Source organism: Leptinotarsa decemlineata, unplaced genomic scaffold, assembly GCF_025532065.1.
Source record: "Leptinotarsa decemlineata unplaced genomic scaffold, Ldec_3_MD MMD2_tig00001019_RagTag_RagTag, whole genome shotgun sequence".
NCBI classification, from domain to species: Eukaryota; Metazoa; Arthropoda; class Insecta; order Coleoptera; family Chrysomelidae; genus Leptinotarsa; species Leptinotarsa decemlineata.
In genome coordinates this window covers 1,403,817-1,418,410 of record NW_027412557.1, presented here as the reverse complement: position 1 = coordinate 1,418,410, position 14,594 = coordinate 1,403,817, and the positions used below count along the sequence as shown (strand labels likewise).

General features: G+C 37.7%; 1 protein-coding gene across 1 annotated transcript in view; it reads right to left on the bottom strand.

Moving 5' to 3' along the window:
- Positions 1–14,594, bottom strand: part of tnc (tenectin) — a 51,194-nt gene that overhangs the window by 2,338 nt on the left and 34,262 nt on the right. Inside the window, exons 4-7 of the mRNA XM_023161758.2 lie at positions 10,991–11,200; positions 10,358–10,621; positions 6,661–10,263; positions 583–6,604 (exon numbers count right to left, since the gene is read on the bottom strand). Coding sequence (XP_023017526.2) covers positions 583–6,604; positions 6,661–10,263; positions 10,358–10,621; positions 10,991–11,200 — 10,099 coding nt within the window. The remainder of the gene's footprint in view (positions 1–582; positions 6,605–6,660; positions 10,264–10,357; positions 10,622–10,990; positions 11,201–14,594) is intronic.

Here is a 14,594-nt window from a genome sequence, read left to right as displayed (position 1 = left end):
AAGTCTAGTGGCGCTCAACATGTCTCAAAGACAGACTACAGAATAAGTGAGGAATGACTGAAACCGGTGTGACCGGTACATGACACCAGACTTTTCGGCGCCTTGAAAAGTATAGAATTCAAACAATGTGAAATGAGATCTATGAACAGCAACAGCGGTCCATTGTAAGCAGTCCGTTGCTTTCTCTTTTACGTAATAATCATAGGTAAAAACCAGGGAAATATTAATTATTATGAAAAGTACTCAATATCATTTGGTACGAAAGTACCAAAATGGAATATTTTTGTAAACAATAAATAAATATAAATATATTGAAACAATTTTGAAATTGTATACATACATAGTAGGTAGATTGTTGATCCATACTGAATGTTACAGATTGTGAGCATCTCAGACAGTTTGGTGGTTTTTGAGACAATTGAGTATCGAGGACTAATATAAAAAATATATTATATAGGTATTCCTGCATGAATTAAATGTTAAGGAATATATCTAAACTCCATAATATCAATAAGAAGAATTTGAACCTTTGGAGTGTTAGATAATATTAGGTGTATGATTATTATTTTAAAAAATACTTACGTGCAATGCATGCATGGCCCAGAAGCAGATTTAATATAATCTCCTACTCTATAGGCTTGCCCTCGAATTTGGCAACCATTCTTAACAGCCAGGCCCTTGTAGGCATGGGGTAAGAAATGAGGTGGTAACGTTGTCGTAGTGGTTGTCGTTGTTGTTGTTAAGTTGAGCGACGTTGCCATTCCCACTGGACATTCATACCTTGGACAACAGAATCCCCTTATAGGTTCTTCGTGACAATTTGGAATTGGAGGTGGACAACTTTGTTGTAGACATATTATATCACTCCTGAAGCAGAAGCAGAAATCACATGGGTCATCACGTGGAATTTGTTGGGCCGACACAAATACTTTTCCTCCATAGCGACAAGTTCCAGGACCGAGAGGACTCTGATCATCTTCATCATAGTCTTCCACAGGCGATTGATAATCTGGTAACTCAGGTAGTTGTTCGTGTTCTCCGGGTATTTCATGACTTGGTTTTCGTTTCGGAGTAGATGAAGGAGTTTCTGGTTTGGATGAAGTGAGTGGAACGGAAGTAGATAGTTCTCCTTCAATGAATTTCTTCGTCGAGTATTCTTCTTTTGGACCAGACGTGTATAATTCAGAATCATTTCTTGGACTCTGTGTTATGGGATGAGGCGTTGTGAAAGTTTCATCTGTGGTGGTTACAACATGGCCATCCTTTTCTTGTTTGTGCTTGTCATCCAGCGGTTCTACTTGAACAAATGATTCTGTTGTTACTTCTTTAGGAGAATCGGTTTCAAGTGTTTCAAATATCTCTGGTACGAGTTCTGCTTTGGTTGTCATTTCTGCAGGCACAGATTGCACCCCAGTAACAACTTCTGGTTGTATATCAGAGGTTTCAGTTTCAGGCTTAGGATAAGTTTCGGTAGCCACAGACTCAATTTCTGGATGCGCTTTAGTTAACACTTCGATTGGACGAGTTTCGGTTACAGATTCACTTTCTTCATGTGCACCAGTTGGAACTTCTACAGGATTACTAACGGTGGTTGATACTTCTGATTCTGGTTGCACCTCTGAGGGATGAGATTCAGTCACTAAGTCTCCCAATTCTGGTCTAGATTGTTTTTCTATACTGATTTCAGTGATTTCTGGGTGATATTCAAGTTCTTTTTCCGTCAGAACTTCTTGAGATCCCGGTTGAATTTCAGTGACAAACTGATCTTGTGAAAGGTTTATTTTGGGAATCTCCGGTAGTGTTTCGGTAACACCTTCCCCAGATTTAGTCCCAACTTCCGTTGAAACATCAGATCCAATTAGGGTTTCAGAAACTACTGCAACATATTCAGTCACTTCGGATTGATTTTCAGTAATTACTTCTGGATGTTTGGTTTGTGCTTCTGTTGAAATTTCAGTAATGTTAGGTTTAGTTTCAGTTATTATTTCTGGTTGTTCAGGCTGTTCTTGTGTTGAAACTTCAGAAATTTCTGACTGAGTTTCGGCATCTATTTCTGGTTGTTTGTGTTGTTCTTTTGTTGAAACTTCACTGATGCTTGGTTGAGTTTCAGTAATTATTTCTGGGTGTTTGGGTTGCTCTTCTGTTGATACTTCAGTAATTTCTGGTTGAGTTTCGGTAATTACCTCTGTATGTTTGGGTTCATCTGTTGAAGCTGAAGTAGATTCTGTTTGGGGTTTGGTTGTTACATCTGGGTATTTCGATTGTTCTGTTGAAATTTCACTAACTTCTGGTTGAGAATCTGTTGATATTTCTGGGTGTTTGGGTTCTTCTGTTGCAACTTCAGTAATTTCAGGTTGACTTTCGGTAATTATGTCTGGATGTTTGGGTTCTCCTTCTGAAATTTCGGTAATTTCTGGCTGAATTTCGGTAATTACATCTGGATATTTGGGATCTTCAGTAATATTCGGTTGGGTTTCAGTAATTATTTCTGGGTATTTGGATTGTTTTCCTGTTGAAACTTCAGTAATTTCTGGTTGAGTTTCGGTAATTACTTCTGGATTTTCGGGTTGTTCATCTGTTGAATCCATAGATTCTGGATGGGCCTTGGTAATTATTTCTGGGTATGTCGATTCTTTTTCTGTTGAAATTTCATTGATTTCTGAGTGTTTGGGTTCTTCTGTTGCAACGTTAGTGATTTCTGGTTGACTTTCGCTAATTATTTCTGGGTATTTAGATTGTTCTATTGTTGTAATTTCTGGTTGAATTTCGGTTATCATCTCTGGGGATTTGGGTTCTTCTTCTGATGAAATTTCAATTATTTCTGGATATTCAGGATGTTGTTTTGCTGGAATTTCAGTAATACTTGGTTGGGTTTCAGTAATTATTTCTGGATGTTTGGGTTTTTCTTCTGTTGAAACTCCAATAATTTCTGGTTGAGTTTCCGTAATCATTTGTGGATGTTTAGGTTGTTCTTCGGTTGAAATTTCAGTAGTTTCTGGTTGAGATTGTGTAACCATTTCTGGAAGTTTGGATTGTTCTTCTTTTGAAACTTCAGTAATATGTGGTTGAATTTCAGTAATTATTTCTGGTTTTACGGATTCTTCTTCTGTTGAAGTTTCATTAATTTCTGGTTCAGTTTCAGTAATCACTTCTGGGTATTTAGGTTGCTCTTTTGTTGAAACTTCAGTAATTTCTGGATAAATTTTAGTAGCTATTTCCGGTTGTTTAGGTTGTACTCCTGATGAAATTTCTGGTTGAATTTCTTCAATTATCTCTGGGTGTTCAGGTTGTTCTGTTGTTGAAATTTCAGTAATTTCTGGTTGAATATCAGTTATTGATTCTGGATTCTTAGATTGTTCTTCTGAAGAAACTTCAGTAATTGCTGTTTGTGTTTCTGTAATTATTTCTGGATGGTAAGGTCGTTCTGGTGTACTTTCTGGTTGAACTTCTTCAAGCACTTGTGAGTGTTCAGGTTGTTCTGAGGTAGAAACTTCAGTATTCTTAAGTTGCGTTTCAGTAATTACTTCTGAATTTTCGGGCTGTTCTTTTGTTGAAATTTCAGTACTCTCTGTAATTATTTCTGGGAGTTTGGGTTGGTCTTCTGTTGTAACTTCAGTAGTTTCTTGTTGAGACTCTGTAATTATCTCTGGGCTATTGGGTTGCTCTTCTGTTGAAACTTCAATAATTTCTGGTTGAGTTTTGGTAATAACTTCGGGGTGTTTGGGTTGTTTTTCTGTTGAAACTTCAGTAGTTTCTGATGGAGATACTGTAACTATTTCTGGGAGTTTGGGTTGTTCTTCTGTTGAAACTTCTGTAATTTCTGCTTGAAGCTCAGTGATTACTTCTGAATGTTTGGATTGTTTTTCTGTTGAAAATTCAGTAGTTTCTGGTTGAGATAGTGTAATTATTTCTGGGAGTTTGGGATGCAATTCTGTTGGAACTTCTGTAATTTCTGCTTGAGGCTCAGTGATTACTTCTGGATGTTTGGATTGTTCTCTTGTTGAGACTTCAGTAATTTCTGTTTGAGTTTCTGCAATTAATTCTGGGAGTTTGGATTGCGCTTCTGTTGAAACTTCAGAAATTTCTGGTTGAGTTTCAGTGATTACTACCGGATGTTCGAGTTTTTCTCCCATGGAAACTTCAGTAACTTCTGATTGTGTTTCAGTAACTGCTCCTTCCGGTTTAGGTTCGGAGTCCCTTGTAACATCAGACTCGATGAAAGCTTCAGTAACTATCTCGCCACGTTCAGTTATTTCTGGCTGGGATTCAGTAACTGTTTCAGGTTTTTGGGTTAGTTTTTTTGTTGAAACTTCAATGATATCGTGTTGAGTTTCAGTTATTACATCTGATCCGATTCCGGTTTCGGTTACAATTTCTTCATGTTCAGTTACCTCGGGACGAGTTTCTGTAGTCAAATCTGCAAATTTGGTCCCTGCTTCGGTTGGAACTTCAGACGCGATCAGAGTTTCAGTAACAGTCTCGCTATTCTCCGTTATTTCAGGTTGACTTTCAGTAATGACCTCTGAGAGTTTAGGTTCTTCTTTCGTTGGTACTTCTTCAGATGCGGGTCGAGATTCAGTAACAATATCGACATTTTCAGTAAATGCTGAAGGAGTTTCTGTAATAACCACTACGGGCTTGGGTTCTGAATCGTTTGAAATATCTTCAGATTCAGGACCAGCTTCTGTACCCAATTGATCATGTTCAGTATGTTCCGGTTGTAGTTCATTTGCAGCATCCGCATGTTCAATTACTTCTGGTTGAGTTTCTGTTGAAACTCCCAATCCAGAACTAGTTTCAGTAACCAAGTCTATTGTTTCCGATTCGGGTTTAGTTTCTGTATTTTTCTCCGTTCCAGGCTCTGCAGCATCGGTAGCAACCTCAAGTCCATGATGTAATTCAGTTACAGCTTCTCGATCAGGTATGGCCTGTGCTTCAGTTATTCTCTCTTCTGACTCATGATGAACTGTGGTCACTGGTATAATTACTGAAGGAGGTGTAGACTGTACTCTAGTTTCTTCAGTGACAGGTTTACGAACTTCGGACATATCTTTCGCAACTTCAGGTTGGTCAGTTATTACTTCAAGGTATTTTGTTACTATTTCTTCTTTTTCCACTGGATATGGTTCCGTGATAGCAGGTACTGATTTTTCAGAACTGATTTCAGTTGATTTTTTCTCATCATAAACTGATTGTTCTGGTACTTCAGTTTCATGTTCTATAACATCTGTCATATGATCAGCAGATTCAAGTGGCTTGGACGTTATGGAATTTTCAATTTCAGTGACAAAATCTGCAAGAGTGCTAGTTGTTACTTCTTCGGTTTCATCAACTGTTCCTGGTTTCTGTTCAGGTGTAACAATGTTTGTAACTTGCTCGAATGGACCAGGTTTTATGGAAGTAAACTTTACATTTTGATCCTCAGACGTACTTTCTGATAATTCAGGATTCTGAGTGGGTTGTTTTAGCTCAGTGGATGACTCAACTATTTGAGTTGCTGTTTCGAAAACTGATTCATCGGAGGTAGATTGAGTTGTACCTGATCCAAGAATCTGTCCTTTTTCAGAGCCATCAGATGTCACACTTTCCGATTCTGAGGACGATTCTTCCTGCGGTTTCTGGTCTGGTATTTCACCTTCTTGTATAGGCTGAGTTACACTAGAAATATCTGTTACACTTTCTGTTGATTCGCCAAAAACTTTTGTGGAGTCACTTTCTTGTTTCTTTATCACTGTCGGGTCTTTGGGAAGACTTTCGTAATCAGTATTGGTGATAGGTAAGATTGTAGTTCCTTGTCCTAATTTGCTGTCTTCTGATTGGTGTTCGTCGTGTGCTTCATTTGATTCAGTTTTTTCCGTAGAAATTTCGTTATCTTTTGCCGATTCTGCTAAACTTTGCCTAACAGTAGATAATTCAGGTACAGTGAGTTCGTGTTCCTTTGGTTTGGAAGTGGTTATGTCTTCCATTGGGTATTTTTCAGGAACCGAAGGTATTTCGGTGATAATATCATATTTTGTTGTCGTTGAGATAGTATTTGCCACCGAACTAGTCATTTCTGCATTTGCAAATTCTTTCTCAGGCTGTGTTTCAATTATGCTTTCCGTTGTAAGAGAAAATTCGGTTCCTTCTTTTTCGGATGAGTCTTTTTTCTCAGTTACTGTGGGTAGATTTTCCCCATCGAAGAAGTCTTTGAAAGGCTGTTGTGTATGTTTTTCTTCTTTTTCATGTGGAGAGGATTCGGTAACAGAATACTTTTTCGTTTCTGTCTCATCTTTCTCGTTGATCGTTTGTTCGGTAGTCTGAGACTCAATAGCTGAACAGCCTTCTTCACCACAATGTTCAGGAATGATGTGGTGCTCTTCGAAATGCTCGTCAGGAATTTCATTATCTAAATCATCATGTAATGCTGTGGGTTCCTCAGATTCTTTTTCAGTAAATGATTCAGTGATTTTTTCTTCACTTTCATACTTTGTACTTGTAGTTGCAATTGTTGTTTGATCTCTGACACTCTGGCTTGTAGTTTCATGTTTTTCGACTTTTTGGTCAGGAGTTGTTTCAATAATATGACTATCCGATTCTATAACGCTAGTGGCACTGGGAACAGCTGAAACGAAATAGGAGTTAGATGCGTCATTTATATATTTCAGTTATAATACTTACAACAACTATATGTTGGACAACAGCTTCCAGGTGAATGGAAGACTGGCATACAGTCTTCTAAATTGCTGGGAGGTGCCATGCACTGAACAGATTCACATTGGAGAATTGAACTGACGCATTTACATGAGAGTTGGCACTGATTGAATGGGGGGACATTAGAGTTGTTCTTGTATGTTTGCCCGTCAACCAGACAACTTCCTTCTCCAGGTATACCATGCTCTTCTTCTGTTACAGCCGATTCAGATTCCTTGACATCTGGTTCTCCTGTGGGTTTGTGTTCTTCTGATGGCTCTGGATATTCACTGCTATATTCTGATTCTTTGTTGTAAGAATGTGTGAATACGACCTTTTCGACAGGTTCAACAGTTACTTCACCTGAAGTGACATACTTTTCAGTAACTTGGTCAAGATCGGAAGTTTTTGTTGATGATTGTGTGGATTCAAAAACAGTCTCCTCAGGATGCTCAGATTCATCGTTATCGCCATGTTGGGTTATAGCAGTTGTTTGATATACGTCCGTAGGTGTAGTTGAAGTTTCAGTTGCTCGTGTGGGTACCGCTTCTGGCTTTTCAGAAGACAATATATCTTTCGGTGTTTCGGTTTTATGATCATAAGCTTCCGTTTCGTTTTCTGATTCACCAGAACCATCTTCATCTTCAGATGGTTTCACTTGTCCGGATCCTTCTTCCAAGTTAGGTGTAATATCATGCTTCAATTCCTCTTGTGATTTTTCGGTTACAGAGTGCTCTGGAACTGCTTCATTTAGTCCTGCATGAATCGATGGCACTGTAGAATCAACATTCTGGTCAGATATATTGGGTATTTCTGGTTCCTGTAAATCTATTCTGTCAGTAGTTTGTGGTGGTTCCGTTGTGATTTCCTCTGTTGGTTTTTTTGATGTTTTATGTTCTGAATCACTTTCAAACGACTCGGTGATTCCTGATTCTTGTTCAGCTTGAGATGTAATTTCAGAATATGTTGGCTCAGAAATTTCTGGTGTTTTAGAAGTCACTAATATCACCGGTATTTCTGGCAATTCAGTTTGGTTTTCACCAGAATGATCCTTTTCTGATAAAGTGGATTTGTCGGTCACTTCATCTTGAGAATTTTCTGTTGGTCGTTCTGATTCAGTGCCTGATATTCCAACTTGAGATACATCTGGTTTATATGTTTGATATATATCCGAAGGTGCAGTTGAAGTTTCAGTTGCTCGTGTAGGTATCGCTTCTGGCTTTTCCGAAGACTCCTCTATTTGTTTTTCGGTTTTTTGATCGTAAGATTCCGTTTCGTTTTCTGGTTCACCAGAACTTTCTACAACTTCAGATGGTTTCACTTCTCCGGATCCTTCTTCCAAGTTAGGTGTAACAATTTCTGACGTTTTATCTTCAGATTTCTTATCATAAGCTATTTCACTTGTATCTTGATCGACACAGCTTTCCTCAGTGCATCTTTCTGAAGCTGTTGGTATTTCAGTAGTTTTTTCATTTGGATCAGAAGGTTTAGATTGTTTTTCCACTTGACTAACTTGGAAATGCTCCGTTACTACATCTGGTAATTCACTTGATTTTTCTATTTCATTTGAATCTATTTCAAAAGATGTTGTTTCGGAAACGTGATCCATCGATTGTGGTTTTTCGGTGTCTTTTATAGATATACCCGTCACAATCTCTATTTCTTCTTCTGGTTTCTTTGTTGTCGTTTGGGCATCAAAGGAACTAATATCAGGTTTAGCTTTTTCCACTTCAGGAATTTCTGTTATCCTTGAAGTTTCGGTGACCTCACTTGTTAGTTCTACTTCTTTCCTAGGTGTTACTTCAGTAGAGAAACTTTCTTCAGTAGCGCCTAGCCCATCTTGACTGGATTGAATTTCGGTTACCATGTCGTAACTAATGGGTTTCGTTACTTTGTCCCCAGCAGCTTTTGTTATTCCTATTTCGCTTGTGGCTTGTTTAGTGATGTTTTCTTGATTTTCTTCATTTGGTTGGACATCAACCTCTTGTGTCGCTGATTTAATTGGCATTTCCGTTGTTCCAAGAGTATCGACTACAGTTTCATCGGAACTTTGTTTCACGCTATTTCCATCAGTCGATTGTTCAGTAATAACTGCTTCCTTTTTCGGATCAGTTGTTACCGGTGTCTCAGTTACTTCGTTTTGCCCCTCTTCTTGTGGTTTTTTGGTGAGAGATTCGCTCACATCTGGACTTTCTGTTGATTTTTCAATTTCAGAAACCACTGGAGCGTTGGTTATTGAAGCGGTTTCTTCTGAACTTATTTTTGATGTTTTTTCTTCAGTACTTGGGAGTCTATCAGTAGGTATCTGCGTCGATTGTGAGATTTCATCTTTAGAAACTTCTGCGGGTTCAGCTGATTGTTCTGAATCAGGTTTTCCGGTCGGTGATATAATTGGTGTCGTTTCCATTACTCTGATCGTAACGTCCTCTTGAGATGGTATATTTTTCTGATCTATTGGTCGAGTATGCGCATCGTCTGACCCAGTCATAACGGTGGACGGCAATTTAGATTGGTCAGTTGTCACATCATTTTCTGAAATTTCATTATTTTCAGCATCACTATCATCGTGTGCTAAATTATCATCGAAGGAATGATCCTCTTTTTCATTCAATACATTTTCAGTTGTAATGTGTTCTTCAGATTCGGTTGGGAAAATCTCCGATGTTTGAGCTGAATCAGGCTTTTTGTTTTGAACTTGGATATGCTCATGAATGGGTAATACTTCAGTAGCGGCTTCTTCAACACTTTCTTCCGTTACTTTGTCATGTTCTGAATCAATTACTTTTTCTGTGATTGATTCATCTGGGAGAGTGGAATTTTCACTCATTTCCAAAGGATTTTCTGTTTCTTTTTCCGGTTTTTGTTCTTCCTTTCTAGATATTGGCTTCTCAGTTTCTTTTTCTAGTTGTTTCTCTTCATTTTCTGTATCTTTTGATGATGTCGGATATTGTGTTTTCTTTTGTGGAGCACCATCTTTGGTTTCTTCCGATGGTTTCACATATTCCTTCTCTGAAATTTGCTCCTCTTGAGGTCTTTCTGTGGTTCCGAATATTGTGGATGTTATCGATTCCACAATTTCGGTTACAGCTTCAGTTATTTTTGTTGTGATGGTCGCTGTTGTTTCTTCTGTAGCCAATTTTATTTCATTATCAGTCATGAATTGGTCAACATCCTCTTGCGGTTTTTGTGACTTTTCTTCTTCTCCAATAACCGAATGTGAAGAAATAATTGTTGGTTGTGTAGTTGGTACATCATAATAAGATAGAGTAGTTAAATCTTCTTCAGAGAGCATTTCACAATCATAAGTATCTGGACAACATTGCCCTTCTTTTGTTGGTAATGCTGTGCAGTTCACTTTATCCAGTGGAGTTGGTCCACACTCCTGTACTGCACAAATAATATCACCTCTCATACAGTAACATTTCTCGCAAGGAACATCTTTTTTGACTAGAGCGCCGTCAATATAAACTTGGTTTTGATAAATACAGTCAGAAGGAGCAGAGGTTGGTGGAACTATCGTGGTGGTGGTGGTGGTTGTTGTTGTTGTAGAGGTGAGCAGTGGCCTAGAAGTTGTTTCTATTTCGGGGTGGTCTGAAAAATGGGAATAGTTTTAGAAAAATATCGGAATTTGTTTCAAATTGACGTATTAGTACTGAAATGTAAGGATATAATTTTTGTAACTTACCACAGTCATACCGCAGAGGACAACAAACACCTTCAATATATACTGGTCGACATCCTTCCACAACTTTTCCGGTTAAGGTACACTCTTGAATGATACACGCTGTCTTGTTCCTTATACAATAACATACTTCACAGGGATTGTTCGGATTTGATGGCACTTTTGCTCCGTCGGCGTAGAAGAGATTATCAATGGAACATCCATATTCGTTCAAATGTCCGAGAGCCGTCGATGGGGTCGATGTTTGAGGAACTAGATGTACAGGAACTGCAAAAACAATCAGTAATTTGTTTCGACAACACTAGAATAAGAAACTAGGAGTTTCTATTGGAATCGTGATTCCCAATTTTTATACTAGACTAAACTTTTTTATCGGATACTTAAATTTCAATGATATTTTAAAGGATATTTACTTGATTGATATCTGAACACAGCTCATTCGCTTTGTTGGACCTTAAAAAAAGAACCACTTGGTTTCTACGAATTTTACGGTATCAAGAAAGTTAGCATGAAAAACTATAACGGTAGTCACTGATGCCACAGAAATCTCCTGGTTTCAAATTTATATTAATCTGCTCCGTATTCCTGAGGTAACGCCAGAATGACGAAGTATTTGAAGTGGAGAAAATAAATTACCTTCAGGGCAAGTGATAATTGGACAGCATTGGTCCGATCTCTTTTCAACTTTGCAGTCCTGACCGATGGCCTTAGTGAAAGGGCATACTCTCAGATAGCACATGAGCATCCTATTATGGCAAGTACAATTTAAACATGGCTCGTTCGTGATTATCCTGTCTCCTTCGTCGTAGTGTTCGAAATTGTAGTAACAACCGGTTGCATCAGCGACTGAAAAAAAAGTTATAGTATATTCACCGTAGGATTATTCAATGATTTTTTTGTTGAAATGCGGTCAACCATGTTTTTTGTTGGATGATGAATGGGGAATGTTCCTCCAGACGAAAATCAAGTAGTTTTCATTAAAGATCTCTAAAACAACGCATTTTAAACTCATCATTTCAACCTTTTCCTTTGAAAAATTATTTAAATACTTAAAAAGGAGAAAAGAAATAATGCATTCAATATTTAAAAGGATTCGTTTCTATTTCACCATTTGGCAGCATCGGTTATAGCTAATAAAGGACAATGAATCTGTAACCTGAATGAGACAAACAAAGATGACATATTTCAGAGGCGTGCTGTTCTGTTTACTTATGTTCCGAGTTCCGAGACATTCTGTGATATATGACATTTTGTGCACCTAACCTATCTTCCTCTATATAAATAAATAACAAAACAATTGTTGTTTATGTGGCTTGTGTATTGAGCTATAATTTATATTTTGCCTTAATTGTTTATTTATAAAGATCATTTTCCTTTTTTAAAGTAGAACATCTAGGTACGTATACATTATTTCAACTTGATATAGGGGCTGTTGCCAATATGTGAATCAGAAATAAATCCCTTTAAAAATTGAAACCCAACATTTGAATACTTTTCGAAGTGAATTTGAAAAACTCATGAATCAAACTCGACTTTATTTTGTTCAAACTTGCATTTGCTGTAATAACCCAAATTGAGGAACATTCCCCATTATGCATGTACATGAAATCATTAACAGATATGAATCTTGACAACAGAAGAATGAGGTGAAATTATATCAAAGAATCAAATATGAAACGAAATCACATAAATCATAGAAGATGAAAAAAATCAAAGGCTGATTTCTGAAAAAAAAAACAAACTAAAAACACAATATTATAATAAGCTTAAAAGAAAATTGCGTTTTTTCATCAACCAGACTTCACCCCCTCTGGTAATGGAGAATCTTTTTTTTTAACTTGCGAATCCCAGGACTGATGAGTCGATTAAAACTGAACAAAAATATTCTCTCTCTCTCTCATAACTCCTTCGTCAAGAGCGTGGTATACAACATATCAAACAACTCTCTCAATAAAATATAGAATATTTTAAACCGAGTTATTCATCCATGATTGTTCCTGTGTAGATTGATGAAGATTCTTCAGATCAAAATTTATAGAGATTTCTGCTTCCAATAATTCACCAGTTGTAGCACTGATATGAAAACCTTTTTAGAGAAACTCAAGGTATTTTGTAGAGGTTCTGAAAAAAATCGAGATCAAATCAGCAGTTGGCAGTTTTGCCAGAAAAGCACTTCAGGTCATTCAGAGAATATTATTCTAGACCCAGGACGTTTAATCAGAACGATATTTTAAGTGAGGAGCTGAAAAGCGTCTCATTTTCCCAAGATGATTACCGGTCCTAGCCAATGTATGGGGTGGTTATAGGCGCTGGAAATAGAGGAAAACAAAAAAGCTCGGAACTCAAAGGTTGAGATACGTTCACGGTTCATTTGAAGAAGAAAGATATTTGGAAGAAAGGATTCATCAAGACTTTGACTATTCATGCATTCAGTCTCTAAAACAATGTACACTCGAGTGAGTGAGTGGAGAATTGGCACAGTGCTAGTATGCCCCGTTATCGACGGAAAGGTCTCGAATCTGAATCCAATTGAATATTTCCTTAAGAAAAATTCAACTAGTTGACCATGGATTCCTTTTGTTACATTACATGACTTACGGGACTACGATGTATCTTAAGTGGGTTGGGAAGTTGGTAACATAGCCTACCCGAAACATGAAGCTATTAACCATAGTTGTCGATGGATGTTAAAGACACCAAAAACATTCCCTATAGATGACATGTGTAAATAGAACGTTCAGAGTAACATTCTACACTAATTGATGACAAATTCCTATCATTTGATAGTTTGATGGTATTAATCGAAACGTTTCTTAGGTCACAAATAGTTATTTGCACAACTTATGAACTATCGGAAATTCATATTCCACAGTAAGGAACTGTTATTGCGTAATTCTGAATTTTAACCTTCAATTGGAAATGGTTCTGGATACTGACAATAAGACGGATGTTACAGTAAAAAATAACTACGAACTGCCTTATAAAGTACTATTCCCAAGTAGAGAGGACTGCATCCTCCGGGAGAAGGAAATATTAAGAGCAGACAGTGGTTGGTTAACAGATGGACCAAAAACACCTTCCGATTCTGGTGCAGGTGTTTTTAGTCGCAGACCCAGGACAGAGATATCTACCTGCCTAGGAAATTATGCGACTGTATTTTAAGCGGAAATTTACGCTATCGAATTGTGTGCGGTGACATTGTCAATAAAAAATATTCTCGGACAGTCAAGCAGCGTTGAAAGCTCTTGGCTCATACCGAGGAACGTCTAAATTGGTAGCAAATGGCCAAATACGACTCTCCTCGATAGGAATACTTAACAGATTGTCTCTGGTCTGGATGCCTGGCCATACTGGCTTGGAAGGCAATGAAGCTGCTGACTCTCTTGCAAAGGAGGGTGCTGCAAGCAGCTTTGCTAAACAAACGTAGAACACCTGGATGGCAAGAAGATTTATGGACTTCTGGCAGAATCTTCCAGGATCGGCTCACTTCAAGGCGTTTATTCACCCTTCGAAGCTTGATACCTAACAGTTGTTGGACTACAGTAGGGATGAACTACGATGTCACTGTCATTTGAATCATCATATGCAGAGACGCGGACTGTCGGAGGACAGTGTGTGTTGCTTCTGTTTGGAAAGTGATGAAACAACAGAGCATATACTTTGTGCTTGCCCCGATAGAGACCGAATCAGGGTTTTAGAGTTCGGTAGAGCCGTACTCTTACCATCCGACCTGAAAGACTACTCACCATACAAACTAATCAGCTTCGTTAAAAAGCTGGGTTTATTTGGTCGAGTGTGAATAGGTGTGAGCCACAATAAACCCTTGTAGGTTGCGGTGTAGGGCTGAATAGACCCTCTGACTTTAGACCTAACCTAACCCAGCTGGTTTCAAGTTTTAATTTTTTGTACTGTTTATTTATGTCTATTTATTGTACTACTTTATAATCAAATCAAAATCAAATCAAATCAAAATTTATTCAATTCAGATTAATATAAAATATAAACCATTACAACTTATTTTAAAGAACTATACATTACATCTATGAAGGATCGTAGCTATCTAAGCCAAGCTCGTGTTACAGCCACGAATCCAATACAAACAATACATTTACAAACTAAGATGATCCTACTAATTATTTCTGGGAAGTCCTAGAAGGACGACCAAAATGATGAGCAGTCTTTTAGCATAACATGAGCATCAAATACGAAAGAAGATACAGAAACAACAGCTTGTGACAAA